The 18543-nt window shown below is 33.7% G+C and overlaps 1 protein-coding gene across 1 annotated transcript in view; it reads left to right on the top strand.

Annotated features, from left to right (window-relative positions):
- Window positions 1-9538: 9538 nt before the first annotated feature.
- Window positions 9539-18543, top strand: part of LOC127860988 (endothelial differentiation-related factor 1-like) — a 30497-nt gene continuing 21492 nt past the window's right edge. The window contains exon 1 of the mRNA XM_052399320.1: window positions 9539-9726. Coding sequence (XP_052255280.1) covers window positions 9649-9726 — 78 coding nt within the window. The 5' untranslated portion in view covers window positions 9539-9648. The remainder of the gene's footprint in view (window positions 9727-18543) is intronic.

The raw sequence follows: 18543 nt of genomic DNA, 5'->3' as shown, positions 1-18543 counted from the left end.
TATCATGGTGAACAAAAGATAAACCTAATCGTTCGATAACAATATAATAAGGCGCAACACCCGAGTCGAAGCCAGTCAACTACAAACACAATCATTTGTCGAGAGCAAACATGTAATTTATAACAACCATGTATTTCTTATAGTGTTCAATACGACGAACATGCTTTAAACTGAAAGTAGCGAACGCACACAGGTAAAACTTTTTTTCTCCGGGGATGATTAATCTGTTTATTGTCTCCAAAGAAAAAACTTTAGAGGTCGCCGTGGTGTAATGGATATGGTGTCCGCCTAGCGATCGGGGGGTCGTGGGTTCGATCCTCACTGTGGGAGCTTTCTTTAGATCTCCCCCAAAGACACCAAGTACTGGTTCTAGGCCCAGGAAACGGACTTGAGAGCGTTTATATAAGCCTTAGACTTTCGATGCAGTCGAGCTTAAATAAATAGGTTAAAACTAAATTAAACCAAAGAAAAAACTAAATATGTTTGAAAGAGTTGAATTTGATTAATTCATTTATTCATTAATTAGTTCATTATTTATAATGTTCGTAACTTATTTATTCGTATAAAGCAATAATACATATATATCGTTTAGCAATGTGGAGGTTATCGAGTCCAGAGTAAAATAATGCAGGACAATATTTAAATATAAGAAATTAATTTAATTTAACTAGGTAAAACACTTCTTTGACTGCTGAAATGTTTTTTAAGTCCTGTCAATGATATAGTGCGAATATACGCTGAGGAAAATGCTGAGGATAGTTTGTAATTAAATCAATTTAATCCTTGTATAAATATCAATGGACCAATAAGCGATCGATACATCAGAGAGACGGTTTCTAGAGATTTGTCCGCCATTGTCCGAGTAGCTGAATGTGGAGTTTCATTTTATTGTTCACAAAGTTTAATAAATTCTCTTTAAAACATGTAAATTAATAGTGGTTTAACGGTGTTAATGTGGTTTATGTACAGCAGACAGTCGATATACATAATGTATAGTTGGAAGTGTTGAATTGTATACCATTTTCAAAGGCGAAACGTGACCATTACATGTGAGTGTGTAACACCTTCCATTAACAGATTGATGAATACCATATAATAAATGTTAAATATGACGTATATCACGTTTATATGTACACAAATATAGTACTTCGATACACGCTGTGCGTAACTGACCGCAATCACCGTTGTGAATCGCTACTATGTGTAAGATAAAGTGATAACAATGTTGTTGTAATACTTTTAACATACACCATCAATAACTACCATCGTAGAGGTATTATTTAGTACTAATAACACGATATCACGTGCGACTTGGGGGATATCGGTGCTCGCGCAAACGTTTAGCGAGTGAGAATGTTTTTAACTTAACCGGAATACCCGTTAAATATATCGCAAATAGTATTTAAAAACGTATAGTTTTTGCATTTGCGTAATATATAAATAGTACAAAACACTTAAACAGCTTTAATCAGGGATAAAAACAGTTCATACAAATCATCCTGAATATCGCGTAATCTACCAGCATATACGCAAGTTTAGTGTAATCTTGACAAGGTTTTCTAACCGCTTGGTAACGTGACTAAGTGTGAGTAGCGTTCGCGAGATGCTAATAAGATTTGTTAATTAACTAAACTTGACCACTTTTATATGTGACTGTTGTTTTTGGAAATTACATAAGGTATTTTCTTTTCAATCAAATGTATTGATCTTATACTTTTGCTTGATTATGTCTCGTGTGGTCAAATTGTCCTGAAACTTTCTATTTGACCTTTCACCTCGAGGCAATGTTCTGCAATATCACTGATCAAGCTTGTCCTTAAAACGTACAACACAGCGTGATTATATATTATTTATACTTATAGGCTGATGAATCTCAAACGTTGTCGCGACATAATTAATTACGTATGGAAATGCCGCGGCTTTAGCAATCGATCATGTTGTTTTGTTATATTCGATAAGACTATACCTAGTAGATGAAAAACATGTTGTTACATCATCACAGTGTAAATTAATATGAGATTAATTGTTTATATCACACACTAACTATCTCCCTCTTTGATTGCAGAATTGTCTAACACACAAGCAACAAAATAGAAAATACAGATATCTAGTGTTGTGCTGTTGCTGTCAAACCCTTGTAATAATTATTGTTATATCCAACAAAGCGTATGTAATATCACGTTTAGACTTTCAACATGTATAAAGATAATCTGTTTTATGTTATATAATTGATGATTGTTTATGTATTCGTATGGTAACTCGTTTATGTTATGTATGTATTCGTATGGTAACTACACTGATTATTTATTGCTAAATATTAAATCGTGGAGGGAACCGTCATGCAAGCTGCGGTTGCCAATGTTTGCTACAGTGTTTTAAAACTTAGAACGTTAATAAAAGCTGCCAAAGATTTTAGTGTGCCACACGCATGCAGTTAAACGTAACATATTGTGATATCAGAAGCTAGCTCTATCGTCATTCTATTACAATGTTTACAAAAGCTTCACCATAAGTGAATGTTTGTGGCTAAACGGCGTTGACATTCTAAATAAAATAACTAAGTTTTGATAACCGACAATATGCGTTTTCTTGAACATGAACTGCTTCTGCTTACACAAACAGCTCTACAAAAGTTATTTCAAAGGAACGAAACATTTCCAAATCAGTATGTTAATGTTCTGATGTTTTACACGAATGACTTTTGAAGTATTATTTATATATCAACATATTTTGAGAACTGTAAAATAACTGTTACACGTTGCAATACCTGCATTCAAAATTTAACATATTAATTGGAAACTGTGTGGTTATCCCACACAGAAACATTGACACTTGTTGGTGTTTTTATATAGAAAATACTGCATGACTTGGGAATAAGCTTAAGCACGCATTCATTAAATGCATCATATGGCTAATTTTATAAATCGTCACGTCAGATACTATTGGTTAAATTTTTAAAAAGTTTGTAGATCGAACACACAATTGCTCAAATGTTCCATACTTTTAATTGGACATTAAGAGAGCAAGAACAATTGTCTATATAGTATGCATGATACAAACTTATTGCGTAACTTGACAAAGTCATGTTGAAGGATTTTATTTAAGTGTAGTCATCTAGGCGCGCCTCTGTTTACTTTATTTCAAGAGTCAATTACTGATATGTGTATAATGTCAATTACTTTATTTATATTGTTGTTGTGGACTGGGCGAACTGTTTTAAATAAGATGTACGTTGCATGTCGTCCACCGTTACCGCTTTTATAAACAAATAATAAGTTGTGAACTTCTGCGTATTTAATTTAAGATAACGGACGCCTTGCATTTAACGGATGAACTGCTATATCGTGGTTATCCATAACGAACTAACGACTGAATGGTTAATAACGTATCGGCACAATGCTTGCCAACACAAACATATTCCCCGATAAGGAGACCTATAACTGGTTCAAGGCTAGCAGAGCACTCAATGTGACGAAAGATGGTCTGACTCCTTTTGTTGAAACCGAGCTACAAAATGTTCAGGCAACTCTTCGCAACAGTTGTGGAGTTTGTTCTATTGAAAATCTGCTGCCATGTCCTACCAATGGTATTTGTAATAAGAAGAAAGGAATTACGTGTAAATTTCACAAATTACAGCAACCCCAGCATTGCCAGAGATGTTATCAGGTAAAACAGAATATTACATCGTTACATAGATTTAAAGGACCTTCGTGGCGGAATACTCAAGCGAAAAAATGGTCAACCTATCCCTGGAAAATTGGTGAATGTTTCATTCCTCCGGATGGTTACAGCGGAATTTTCTCGGTTTAAGAATCGGACTTTAACGGCGTTATAAGCATCATGTTGAACTGTACACATTTTCAGACGTGTCTTTCTTCCTCGTGTCTATCCCCTTCACCACCTGATAAGCAATGTCCATTAGAAAAGGAAATGCCGATTACCGATTTTGTTTCATTTAGAAATGACTCAATATTGTATATGATGCATAACTTAAACGTGTTTGATTTAATGATGCGTACATGAATTCTGTTTTTGACAAAAGTCTACACATTATTATTAAGTTTACTTAAAACCGACGTTTATAGGTCGAGTATTTAAACTTATTTAAAGTACTTCAACAAGTTTTGGTAAACATCGAATGTTTTCGTAACGTGTATTGTTTTGTGTTTTTGTACTCTATTATACTCTAGGTTCGCCAGGTAGGTCGAAATATACGTCACACATCCGACTGTTAGTTGTCAGATGCTGATCTACTGGACTATTTTCAAACACTATCCATTCTACTGTCGGATCCAGTGTGCTTACTGTATGATCCATCGGCAAAAATATCGCACGCACTACTAATTGATGTATGTAGATACATTTACCGTTTTTGAAAATGTGTTCATGGGTTTAAGTTATTCTTAAATAAACATCTATTTTAAGTTCACTTACATTAAAACGATCCCAGAAACTTATGTCATCATTTATTAAGCGTATGTTATATAAATAATGTATTTATTGTAGACGCTACTAAAAACAAGTCTCATTGCATTGTGCGTTTATTCAATTGTTTCATGCGATTGCACTAACAAATACTCAAAGTGTGTGTTGAGCTCCGAATCAGGCTGTTTGTTGATGTTAAATTTATCTTAACATACAGCATATCTTTACAAATAATAAACAAAACAAAAACTCATATATACGATAATCCTTGAACATAACACAGGAATACTCGTGTTGTGGTACCCTTTCAAATATAAACGATAATACACAATACTTAAGCCCTTAAAATATAAAATACATAACTATATTTTCAATTTAGTTGCAGAATGATCGTATGTCACTTAGTGATGTGGGACAGTTGGTAAGAGACGCCGAAATTACCTTCGACTAAATTTATAAATGTGGTCTAGTTGCTTCCTGTTCAAGCCTTGCAGGCCTAGATTTTCGTATTGATAGTACTTCTGATAAAAGTTAAATGTTTGTTTTGAAACTGATTGTTTGTAAACACAATTGACTTGGAGGACACTTTATTTTGAGCTCAAAACAAGTTGTTTTGCTTATTTTTTATAGTAATGTCCAATAGCATATATATATATATTGTTTTTTGATGACATTTAAAAATAAAATATGAAAAAAATATTTAAAAATCGGTAAATAATTACGGACCTTCACCTTTATAGAGCCTTTAATAGTTTTTTTCTTATTAAGTTCCCATAAATATCTGTCACCTTTTTGCATTGATATTATGCGAATTGTTCAATTGTTCTTCTGTTGTTGTACTTTCTGCAAAAATTATACCATATATACCATACCCAAATTAAACGTAATAGTTTATCCTTACTGCCTTTAAAATAAGTATGTTTCTTCTTTTCAAAATCGTTGTTTTTTCTCTGTTCATATTCTGTTTTGAAATTTCACTGAATTTACACATTGAATTTATAAATATATATATAATATTGTATCATTGATTTTGTCAAAATTATTATATTTTGACACGTGACATTGTTTCATTTATAAATATATGCATTAAAGACGATGTACATATGTATAAGTCTGAATAAACTGTCTGTTCTGTTCTGTCTGTTTAAATAAACAAACTTTTAGTTAGTTTTTCTTTTATGAATATTAAAAAGCGTTAGTAAATATGCTTTTGTTAAGTGATTTTTTAATCTATTTATATACTATTTTATTTGTTTATCGAAAATTGGGACTACGTGGCAATACACGTCACTTGTTTATGTGCACAAGTATTGTCATAGCAGACACGCTTGCATTTGTGTAACTTCAACTAGCCTTTAGAAGGTCATTTAGTTAAAATCTCGTTAAAATTGATCGCTGTCATTTAAAAACGTATTGCAGTGACGAAAATCTAAAATATGTGATTTAAATTGTTAAAATATCTAACAAACCAACTATTGTCATTCAATGACGCATTACAATGGCGAAAATATAATAATTACCTTAATATTTTTTCTAACGTTAATATCGCATATTATGTGTTAATTATTCAGTGAACTTAACAATTAAAAGATATTTTTGTAAAGTGCTTTCAAATCAGAATACTCGACGAGATCGAGATCCATGATAATCTTGTTAAACGCATATTAATAAATAATTATTATAACTATGTTAATTGTGTAAAAAAAAGTAAAATTGCGGGGATTAAAGGACAATATTGTCGGCAAATATACAACAGAATAATTTCCATACTCTTGCTGATAGCGAAATATAAATGACAAACTTTTTCTCAAAAAACTTGTAATAGAAATAAGGGGGAAAACTTTTTAATAATCTAGTTTAAAACAATAAGATTGTATCTTTGAAGGAATGTGATTAGGAAAAAAAAATCTCAATGAAAATAACAAGGAAAGACTAGAACCGGTAGATGAAATAAACAATGCATTAAATGAATTAAGGGGCGCAAAATAAAAAGGTCATATAATTCGATCCAAAAGTCAGCGGATAAAAACAACAAACTATTTTGATCACTTGGAAATAGACATTACACAAACGACAACATACCTTTAATTAAAAACATAAATACATAAATAATGTTTTTAGAAACACTTAGTCAAACCGCAACCGAACCAGTATTGGTCGCACATGGTTTGTAATAATGCTATGTTTTTCAATAACCTTTCGAACGATGTGAAGCCAGTTTTATCGTTCTTGTTTTGTGTAATAATTGTCGTCTGTTTTTGTGTGGGTCAATTTGTTAGCTTAGTGATCACTTGCCATAAATAAAGCACCTTATATCGATTTGTCTCTTGATCACATACAACTAGAGTTTCAATTGTGTTTATATCTGATTATAAATGAATGAAACATTACTTTCTTTGAAAATAATGCAATTATAGTATTCAGGATGCTAATCAGGAACAACAATTTCCGCCTAGACAGGATTTTCCTTTCGAAGAGACTTCCTTTAAATGAAAAAAATCCATAAAAGCGGAAAGTGCAATGTATGATGTTAAAAGTATAAGCCGTCGTTTTCCATTGTTACATGATACTTGGACCTTAGTTTTAGATTATGACGACTGGGCATTCGTTTTCCATTGGCATACACGACCTGGGTCATCGTTTTCCATTGGTACACGCTACGTGGGAATTTGTGGAACCATATAAAGTTAAAATAGCTATTTAATTTACGAACAGCAGCGTGAAAATTACATTATATAGTAATAATTAACAACACTTTTTCATAAAATGAATTTCAGTTAAACGAATAACGATTAATAAGTGCTATATAGATAATTATAATCCAAATATGCGGTATGTAATTTCAGTATTCGAAAAAGGTCACTTACGACTAAATATTATCATGGTCCAAAGTATGCACAGTGTTAACGAATAACGCATAAAATGTCAAATTATTACAATGCATAATAATAAATTATGATTTTATATAAAAAAAAACGTTTCATGTCGAATTATAGAAATTTACGGATTAGCCGAAAACTGCGAAACGTGCAAGTCACCTATTGTCTTTCTGAAATGGGCCACATGCATCTGAAGTCCGAAGACTTTAAGTTTAAACCATTTATGCCTAGTAGACTCTCCTATCCTTCTAAATTGGAACAATTTATTTCCAAAATTAGGGATGTCTAGTATATTAATTTCTATATTTAGAATATTTTTACAGAAATTCTTTTAAGCAAACAGCGTAGACCCTGATGAGACACCGCATAATGCGGCGTTTCATCTGGGTCTACGCTGTTTGCCAAGTCCTTTTCTCTAAACGATAGGCATAAATGGGTTAAGTTTAACCTCCGTCCGTCATGTCTGTCCGTTCGTCGGTCTGTCCAACACCATATGTCAACGTTAATGTTAGGTCATAACAAAACATTAATTTAATTACTAAAAAATTACGATATTTGATAAACATAAGTGGCTTATCCTTGTCTTTATTTTTTAGCATTGGTGTTGAACCCACCCTCTGTTCCTGTATCCGTCCGTTTGTCAAAACTGATATAACTGGTAAAGTGTGTAAGATATGATTACAATACTTTGCAAACAATATATATATATATATATATATATATATATATATATATATATATATATATATATATATATATATATATATATATATATATATATATACAATGAATGGGGGATAATAGCCTGTCACTGATGGAATAATGTTAAATATGACTCTGGAATTTAAATGCTTACAATACAATATCAGCAATTGCATCATTTTCAGGCAATCTATAATATGACCGTCTCTTTAGACAGCCTCCAATCGATACAGCAATGACAGACTCTTTACAATTAAATACTAAATAAGCTAAAAGATAAGATAATATAGATTAGATTTATTTTGAGTCGGCAAGACACAAATAGACAACAAAAGCCATTAAGGCTTTTGAACCGACTATATAAACATGTGTATAAATGTAACAAGTATAAAACAGCTACAATATGGAAATAAAATATAGCAAAATTAAGTTAATAGATATGATATGCATGCTTATAAGTTAATGAAAGTACAGTAATACATTCTAATAGTTTTCATACTATTTAAAGAAATATTGTGCAGGAGGCCGCTGATCTTGATCTATAAGAAGATCTAAAAAAACAGCCGTAAAAAAATTGTGAGTTTAATACTAAGAAGAAACCAAACACAAAATGAGCTAAGAAAGTGGGTAAAGGCGAGGTATCAAATCGAAACAGATTCGAATTGAACTGGTCAGCAGCTTCCTCACAAATAAAAAGTTGCAAAAACACATAAGCAAATATAAAACTGACAAGCACCGCAAGTACAGATAAGCACATAAAAAAACGGACAAGTACAGCAAGTACATATAAGCCCATATAAAACTGACAAGCACAGCAAGTACATATAAGCACATAAAAAAAAACGACAAGTACACATAAGCATATACAAACTGACAGGCACAGCAAGTACATATAAGCACATATACAACTGACAAGCACAGCAAGTACATATAAGCCCATATAAAAACTGACAGCAGACCGAAGGTAGTTATAGATTTAAGGTAAAAGCAGATTTCATGCTAAACAAAATAATAGTGAAAAATGTTCGTGGTAAAATGTTCATGGTTTGGCATCAAACACGTAAAGCCTGACAAGCAAGGCAAGCTTCGGGTCGTATTAGAATTTAGGTAAACAGATTACGTACAAAATAAAAAAATAGTAATGAAAAGTAAATAATGTTCATTTGCCTGTCACTGGTGTCATGCAACTGGCTCGAAACATACAACATTAACGCATACATATCACTGACACATAACAAATATTTACTGAATCCTTTGTAAGCCTTGAACAGAACTATATTACAGTCTTCTTACAGTATTTTTCAGCCTCAGACTGTTTTTTTGCTTGACCCCTTTTAGTAATCCTCTGAGCAATGGTTTACTGTGGCAATCGATAACCTACTACATGGCAAGCCTCCGAATTATTTTTTAATATTTCGCGCGTGCTGTACCTAGAAATAAAATAACTATAAAATACCACTTTAAATGTACGCATACGAATGAAAAAAAAATGGGTCGAAATATCTTGGGATCGCTGAGTGGAGTGTAACCTGCAACACAACCTCACCGTACAGTACAACATCACATAGTTGTGAAACTAAAAGCAAAAAACATTTGGGTCGTGTTTTGCGGCAATATTTGTCACAAAAACTAGAAAATAATCATGGCTGAAGCGGACTGGGATGAAGTTAAATACATTGGAAGAAGACAGCCAAAAAGTGGAACCCTTAAAACACCACAGGTCGCTGTTTTTTTACGTAGTAGATATAATTTCGGACACTTATTTCGGATAGTTTAGCGTAACATCTGGGTCCATACATTCCTGTTAAGTAATTATGCCAGGGGTTTTTCTGCCTATTTTGGGAAAAGGAGTCTGACCAAATTGGGAATTTTTATCAACAAAATTGTCCATTTTGGGAATTTTCGAGTCGATGAAACGGTCAATTTGGGAATTTTATCATGCTTAAATAAGTAAGTGGTTATACAAAAAAAACATGTTTTTATTTGTTATTTTGTCTTCAAAAACAAACACTGGTAACAGGTAAGTAAGTCACACAAGTCTCAGCATGATTTTTCTTTGCTTTCTTAAAATAACATTAGACAGAAATTAACAACACATACAAATAAAATTTTATTATTTCAAATAGGAGGTTTTTGTGTGACGTCACAAGAGGGGTTTTCCGTTACTAAAAATAGATTGGCCGTCAACTTCTTGATCGCGGCCAATTACATTGTATCAGAGTAACGGTCGTCGGAAGACTTAATACTTACAACTTCACAAAACAAAACGATAAATACCCGTATTCTTTTTTAAAATAAGAATTTAATTAATGATATTTCAAAAATAATAAAACATATAATAATTTGAATATTATTATTAGTGGTGTGGATGCGATCGTGTTATTTTTCATCCGCGATTGAAATTTAGTGTAAGGGGTTCATTGAATCAGTTAAAAAACAAAGCCCTAAAATAGCTCAATACATTTCAATCTTAAAATGTATTTTTAATTTTCTTTTACATTGAATGAATTTTCGTTTCGTTAACATTGAATGAAAATATTAATAAATTTAAGCATTCAAATTGAAAAAACACCTGCATATTTTGCAAATTGAACTGTCTTTGCATGTACACGTATATTGAAAACTCGTCTGTAGTGATAATGATCGATACAAATCTAGTATTTTATGATACCATTAATCTACACATTTAATTTATTTAACGCAAGTATTTTATATCCCTATAATGACCAAACGCGATTGCTTGTTTTCATGATGATGTTTCGAACACTGCAGTAACGCACGATCTTTACACATTGTCACGTAATTATGTATCGTTCGTGGAAAAGACACAGTAACCAACAAAGTTTATTTCTGATTTCCTTGCGTTTTATTTCTGCTTATTAACACAACACAACGTTTCCAAAATGTTTGTCAAATACAAGATACATGCGAAGCCCGCAATGGGCCCATCCCGCGAAAGCCAGCAATAATGCGACTTGTATGTTCGGCCGTTTAAGTAAGACTGTCCTTCATACAACGCAGATGCCAATTTATACAATAATGGACAAATAAATTGGGTGACGGCTGTCTGGATGATTGACTTTAACATGAGTTGAATTACCTGATACGGGATGGCTTTATGTGTGACTTACACATCTTGTGCATATGTATGCCAATAATTAAGCGAGACCACGTTTGTTTAACTGCATATATGAAAGTTCACCTGTCATTTAACATGAAAATATACACAAATTAACAGTGCGCATGTGCTTACCATAGACATAACTAATTAGTGAACCCAGCCATGGGCAATAACTTGGTGCATTTTTTTCGTCTAATTTGACGACGACATATGATGCCCATTTATGCATTTCTTCATGAAGACAGATATTATGTATTCAGTTACACCGAACAAGGAATATACATGAAATACACCAATTATGCGACATGAAATACATCAATTATGCGACAACATTATAGCAGAGTTTACATTTGCAGGTACCCGTTAAATACGTTGTGTAGCAGTAAATGTGTTCAATATTTTAATTGTATAGTTATTAAACACGTTATTATTATGTTTAAACTGGCTAATATATATATACTGACTAGTTCCTAGCTGTTAATCCATTTCGGACAAATGTCTATTTTTAAATATGTTCAAATATTTTATTAAAGCAACTGTTAAGTTTTTGACTTAATATGTCGAGAGATGACATGGAGGTATCATAAATTGTGTTTAATTACCAGACACATGTGGTTTATGCAGAGACCCTATACAGAGTCATACAAGTATAGATCCCTGGGTTTATGACACACTGTTTTCTTAGTAATTGTCTGGACAGTATCCGATCATATCGAGATAATTGGTTTGTGATAAAGAAAGGGGCAATTAAACACTGGGTTCAAACGCTGAAACAAAGAGTGTCAAAATTGGTGTGAACAATTAAATAAAAAACATTAACATTTATCAAGAGGATTAAGTTAATCTGTAACAAGGTAAGTTTTTACAGACAAATAGGTTCAAATCAGTTTCTATATGTTGACTACATAAAATCAACCAATTTGTTGTTTGTTTTCGTCCTAATTTGTGTTCGTTCAATGGATTCAAATTAATCTGAAAGAATTTTAATTTCGGAGTATTTTTTGTTCTTCAAAAGGGTCGCGAATATGTTTGTAACCTTATCACGATGCGCTTCATCAATGCAAACAATAGCAGAATGGCCGCAGTTTTGACGGCCAAAATTTGAGCATGCGCAAACGTGACGTCATTATCGGAATCCCCAAAACCTCCTATTGGATTCTTCCACTCATAGCCACAATAGGCAAGCCAGTTACATTTAACAAAACATTTATTTTACTGCTACATTATTAATCTATTTAACGACTATATCATTTTACCTGATACTTCACAGCTCATTACATTAGCACCATCAAATCAAACAAATCTACACCGCCGTATGTTGATCCCTTTTCCAATGCAACACTGCTGTAGTACTTATCGTTATGGGAAGCCATGCTTGAAAATAAGCGTCTACAGATTTGGACTAGAATGTGTATTGTGCGGCTCTATATACTTGTTATTATGCGAAACAGTTCGAACCTTATCGCTGTCAATATTGGCAGATGCATCCGGCAAATACACCTGCTAAAATCTGAGTCGCTAAAGGCTTAATTATGTCGCGGATGAAGGGAAGTCACTCTTTCGATATAAATTATGTTTACTTTTAACGATTTTGAAAGATTTCTTTTTTTGGAATTGGGAAATATGTAATCAAAATTCGATTGGGAACTTTGGGAATGCCTCCGTTGTCCGGAGGCGCAGACAGTGCAGAAAAACCCCTGTATGCGATAAATACAATTCATAACAAACACTGTCAGTACATTAAATTGACACTTTCCTGATTTAGCCAATCATCCATTTTTTCATGTGAGTATCTGTGTTTAATAAAAACAAACACTGATCATGCTGATGACTTTTGATGGGAACCTCACTCCTTTGACTCTTTCAAATAACCTTTTACCCCTTGGATATGTATTTTACCCTTTACCCCTTAGATGCGTATTTAACCCTTTACCCATTAGATACCTATTTAACCCTTTACCCCTAAGATATGTATTTTACCCTTTACCCCTTAGATACGTATTTAACCCTTTACCCATTAGATACGTATTTAACCCTTTACCCCTTAGATATGTATTTTACCCTTTACCCCTTAGATACGTATTTAACCCTTTACCCATTAGATACGTATTTTACCCTTTACCCATTAGATACGTATTTAACCCTTTACCCATTAGATACGTATTTAACCCTTTACCCATTAGATACGTATTTAACCCTTTACCCATTAGATACATATTTAACCCTTTACCTCTAGGATAACTATTTAACCCTTTACCTCTAGGATAACTATTGAACCCTTTACCCCTTAGATACTTATTTATCCCTTTACCCCTTAGATACCTATTTAACCCTACTCAGGGGTGGCGAAATCTAAAAACTATACTTGTCCACGGACAACCATTTAGGAAATTTAACTTGCCCGTTGCTGAACTACACTTGTCCGTTAATGTTTATATAAATTATAAACGCATTTATTGATTAATGTAAAATAATGTGGAATATATCAAACTGAGTATGATTTGCTTGTTTTGTTTATTATTGTATTTAAATGGTACATTCATTATAGCAGTATATCCTCCAAGGCCCGAACTCCAGTGACATTTGTTTTTGTCTCGAATCGCGAGAGTTAAGATGACGTCACGCACGCGCAGTTCAGTAAATATTGACAGATGCCAACGCAACTGTCACCTACGAAAAATCGCTGGAAATGAGACCAAAACAGCTAACACTCGTGTATAATGTTTCTCACACCTTAATTTGTATGTTTTCTACTATTCCGAATTCATGGCCCCCTTTAAACCCCTTTATTTGGTCCCAAACTCGCTTTTAAACATGTGACTGTCCGTTTGCATTGTCGGCTGGAGTTGACTCGTAGAAGTAGACCGGAAGTTTTCGTTTTTTCAATTAGGCCAACCTATTCGAGGATATTGTAAACAATGTAAAGACTTTCTCAAACTTTAAATCTTGCGAAGCTAGTGTTATTAAAACATGTGCTGAACATAAGTACATTGTAATCTTAACAAATTAAACTAGTCAAATATGTGGACCTCATCAGACTGAGGCTCCGCTACTGGTAGCAATGTGATTATATAAACTGGTAACCATTGAAAATCTGTTAGCCAAATTTCTTGAAAAGTTCTGGGGCATTTACTTAGATCATATTTTTATCATTATCATAATCAAATTAGTTTTTTGGGAGGTGGGCTGCTCAAAGCTTCGGGTTTCTGCTCCGTTGTTGAAGATTAAAAAAAAAAGTTTCATCTTTACCATTAAAGTCGTCTTAAATAACAAGGTAGACCGTGTTTTGATTATCTTAGATTGATACTATTTATTTCCGTATGATTGTAAAAATAAAGAAACCAGTCTGTACACTGTTTAACAGTCGGGCCGAACGTTTAAAATGCGGCATGCTCCTGGTCTCTTATAGAATAAGGGAGATCAATGCGCAGGAGAGTGCCCGTATATTAGCTTGATTGCTCCGCAAATAGCACTGACAATGTAATCGCATGTCAACATCCGGTTTTGTAAAACTTAATTACGGGTTTAATACAATGTATTTTTTTGTATACCTGGACCCGACTTTTAAAAAACTTGTTGTCCACGGACAACTTAATTGAAAAAAATCAGTTGCCCAGACAAGCAAATGTACGACTCGGGCAACTCGGACATTTGATTTTGCCACCCCTGCTACTCCTTAGATACGTATTTTACCCTTTACCACTTAGATACCTATTTTACCCTTTACCACTTAGATACGTAATTTAAACGGTATTTAACCTTTACCACTAAGACATGTATTAAACCCTTTACCACTGAGATACCTTTTTAACCCCTTTTCCACTGAGGTACATATTTGACCCTAAACCACTTAGATACATGTATGTACATAGAAACATTTGTAGTCCCTTAGAAACTTTAATTTACTTAAAGACCTTTCCGACTTCATGGAGGTTTAAAGGCGTCATTTCCAACCCTTTGATGCTGCAGAGCAGCAAACAGCATGGTTTTATGCTGTTTGCATATAGCCATTGTCACTTTGCTTCTGAGTGGAAAAATGTTAAAGGGATTTTGAGCTCAAAAAGCGATGTTGAACCTTGATGCTAGTGAATGATAAGCAGACACTTTTACCAGCTTTACCAGACACACCTGCTTCAATGTGCTTTGAATCCGCATGGATCTAAAGCCCTTACACTTATTCACGTTTCATCTTAGCTATGTTGCCATGTAAGTGAAAAATCCTGATCTCCAATTGAGGCTTGAACCAGTAGTAAAATTAGGTCACTTCAAACAGCCTTGCTGTTGGTTTAGCACCTTAGCAACAGAGTTAGAATGCCTGTCTTCCACTCTGGAGATCCAGGTTTAGCTCCTTAGCAACAGAGTTAGAATGCCTGTCTTCCACTCTGGAGATCCAGGTTTAGCTCCTTAGCAACAGAGTTAGAATGCCTGTCTTCCACTCTGGAGATCCAGGTTTAGCACCTTAGCAACAGAGTTAGAATGCCTGTCTTCCACTCTGGAGATCCAGGTTTAGCTCCTTAGCAAATAGCGATGGAGCTAGAGTGTCTGTCTTTCATTCTGGAGATCCAGGTTCAATCCTCCATTGGAGCTCAGGATTTTTCAATTTAATGGCCACAAGGTGAACATGAATTGTGAATGTGTAAATGGATCTTAGTCTGTTAAATGGTTTCAGGGAGGGCCATGCAAATGCTTTTTGTGAATCGAGCATGTCTGGGCCTTGAACCATAATAAATATGAGGAGTAAAATAAGGTCACTTCCAACAGCCGTGCTGTTCGACAAGCTCTTTAGAAATGCAGTTTAAGTGTCAGACTGTCCACGCTGGATATAATTTGAAACCAGTGAAGAAATATAACTTCTACCAATCAAATACCATTGCATTTAAAATATTAAAAGTTTAGTAGTTTAAAAAAAACTCGATGTTCTATTATGAAAAAAAGGTGAATAAAAAATCAGAATTGGATGATGAGCCGGATTTGTTCAAATTTGGAGTCACTTTCAATAAATCAATATAAGTATAAAACCATGCACTTTTAAAACGAAAATGGATGATGAACCTGTCAAATGATGAAAGTGCAGGCCTTGAAAAAAATGTTCCAGAGCCACTCGCCCTGCAGGGCCTGTAGGCCTGACAATCCCTTCACTTTAGTCATCTCGCCCTTCATCTAACAATAAAAATATCTATATTTATAGTAATTATCAACCAGAACCTTTTTCTAAACTTGAACTATTATCTGGCTCTATCTCATCGTAATAAACAAACAAAAAAATACAGTTAATCAAGTAGTGGGCCTAGTGGCAGAGTCTGCAATTTATGAAATTCTCCATGGTAGCTGGCTTCTTTTCTTCTCGTTTTCCCTGTCTCCATCACCTTGCAGATATTTTAATATGAATAGTACCCTTTTCCATGCTGAGTTTTAATATTTCAGACGAATTTCTACTGAAAGACATGCTTTATTGAAAAAATGGGTACAGTATGATAAATTTTAGCTAAGGCTTCTGATCATGAATTATTCTGTTTATTAGGAATTAATTTTTTCTGTTTATTTATAATTAAATATAAGAGGTATTATAATAAACCAGTTATGTATTTTTTATTTTATTGATATTTTCATTAAAATGAAAATTTATTCTTCACGGAATGACCAATATATTTAACTGTCTTGTTCACTATTTATTGATTAGCTAAGAGCACTGACATCTACAAAACGAGTGCAACCATCGAGAATTATTGTTACTGTGCCTGTGACATCATTTACATTGTCAAAACGAAAGTGCTGTTTCTTTGTGAACCTTTTTTTTGTTCGTTCGAAAAATAGTTCAAAATTTGTATCGATGTGGCAGGAGATTTGGAACTGAATTTACATTTCTCAACTGAAAAAAGCACTCGCCCGGTCAGTCGAGTATTTAACAAACCAGATTGTCAACTTCACTCGCAAACTTGAGCGGTCGAGTGAATGTTTCACGGCCTGAAGTGAGAAACACATTAGTGATGTTGTGATGACTAAATACGAGACAAGTGCATGAATGGAGTCCACCTGTTATTATAATATATAGGATATTTGTTGGATTCGGTGGATTATCGATTTTAATTCACAAGTGATCATAGAAAATAATATTTTCACGAGTGGCGCAGTCACAAGTGAAAATATATATTTTCTATGATCACAAGTGAATAATAATCAATAATCCACCGAATCCAACAAATTTTCTTTTTATTTTAGGCTTTTTTCCACAGTTTATATACATTGTTAAAGAGTTTAACTAAAGAATTTCGCTGAAATAATGACGTCATTTCGTTAAAAAAATGACGTCATTTCACAGTAAACAGTGAAAATTATCGATAATTTTCACTGATAATTTTCACTGTTTGAAACAGTGAAATTATCAGTTTTAATTCACTGATATTTCTTTATAAACCACCGGAAAGCATAAAATAAAATATTATTTTATCCTATTATTAATTTTTTATAATTTGGAAAATTTTGCAACAATTTTTTCACAAATTGAAGGACTAACAAAAATAGAAAAAAACCTTGAATATTTAATCAATTAATATATTGTGTTAAATATAATCTTAAAATGTACTGGTTTGAGAGTATTTTCCACAACCTTTTATTTTGAGACAGATTTCTAAATGTTCAAGATCAAGGCTAGAGGTTGCACTTAGGCACCCTGGGTTCTGTACAAGTTTGTGCATACAAACAAAGCAAATAACACTTGTGTGAATGTGTGAAAAAAGATGCATTAAATGATTTACATGGAACACAGTTTGTTCACGTTAACAGAAGTTTTTATACGCCCGTATAAAATACGGGACGTATTATGTGAAACCCCTTGGCGGGCGGGCGGGCGGCGGGCGGAAGGCATCACTTTGTCCGGACTCTAATTCAAATTGTATTCATCCGATCTTCACCAAACTTGGTCAGCAGTTGCATCTAGTTGATATCTAGGCCAAGTTCGAATATGGGTCATGCCGGGTCAAAAACTAGGTCATAGGGTCAATAAGTGCATTTTCAAAGGGGCCACTTTGTCCGGACTCTATTTCAAATTGTATTCATCCGATCTTCACCAAACTTGGTCAGCAGTTGCATCTAGTTGATGTATAGGCCAAGTTCGAATATGGGTCATGCCGGGTCAAAAACTAGGTCATAGGGTCAATTAGTGCATTTTCAACGGCGCCACTTTGTCCGGACTCTAATTCAAATTGTATTCATCCGATCTTCACCAAACTTGGTCAGTAGTTGCATCTAGTTGATATCTAGGTCAAGTCCGAATATGGGTCATGCTGGGTCAAAAACTAGGTCAAAGGGTCAATTAGTGCATTTTACTTTGTCCGGACTCTAATTCAAATTGTATAAATCTTATCTTCACCAAACTTGGTCAGTAGTTGCATCTAGTTGATATCTAGGCCAAGTTCG

Source organism: Dreissena polymorpha, chromosome 15 (assembly GCF_020536995.1).
Source record: "Dreissena polymorpha isolate Duluth1 chromosome 15, UMN_Dpol_1.0, whole genome shotgun sequence".
Lineage (NCBI taxonomy): Eukaryota > Metazoa > Mollusca > Bivalvia > Myida > Dreissenidae > Dreissena > Dreissena polymorpha.
This window is presented reverse-complemented; position numbering and strand designations above follow the sequence as displayed.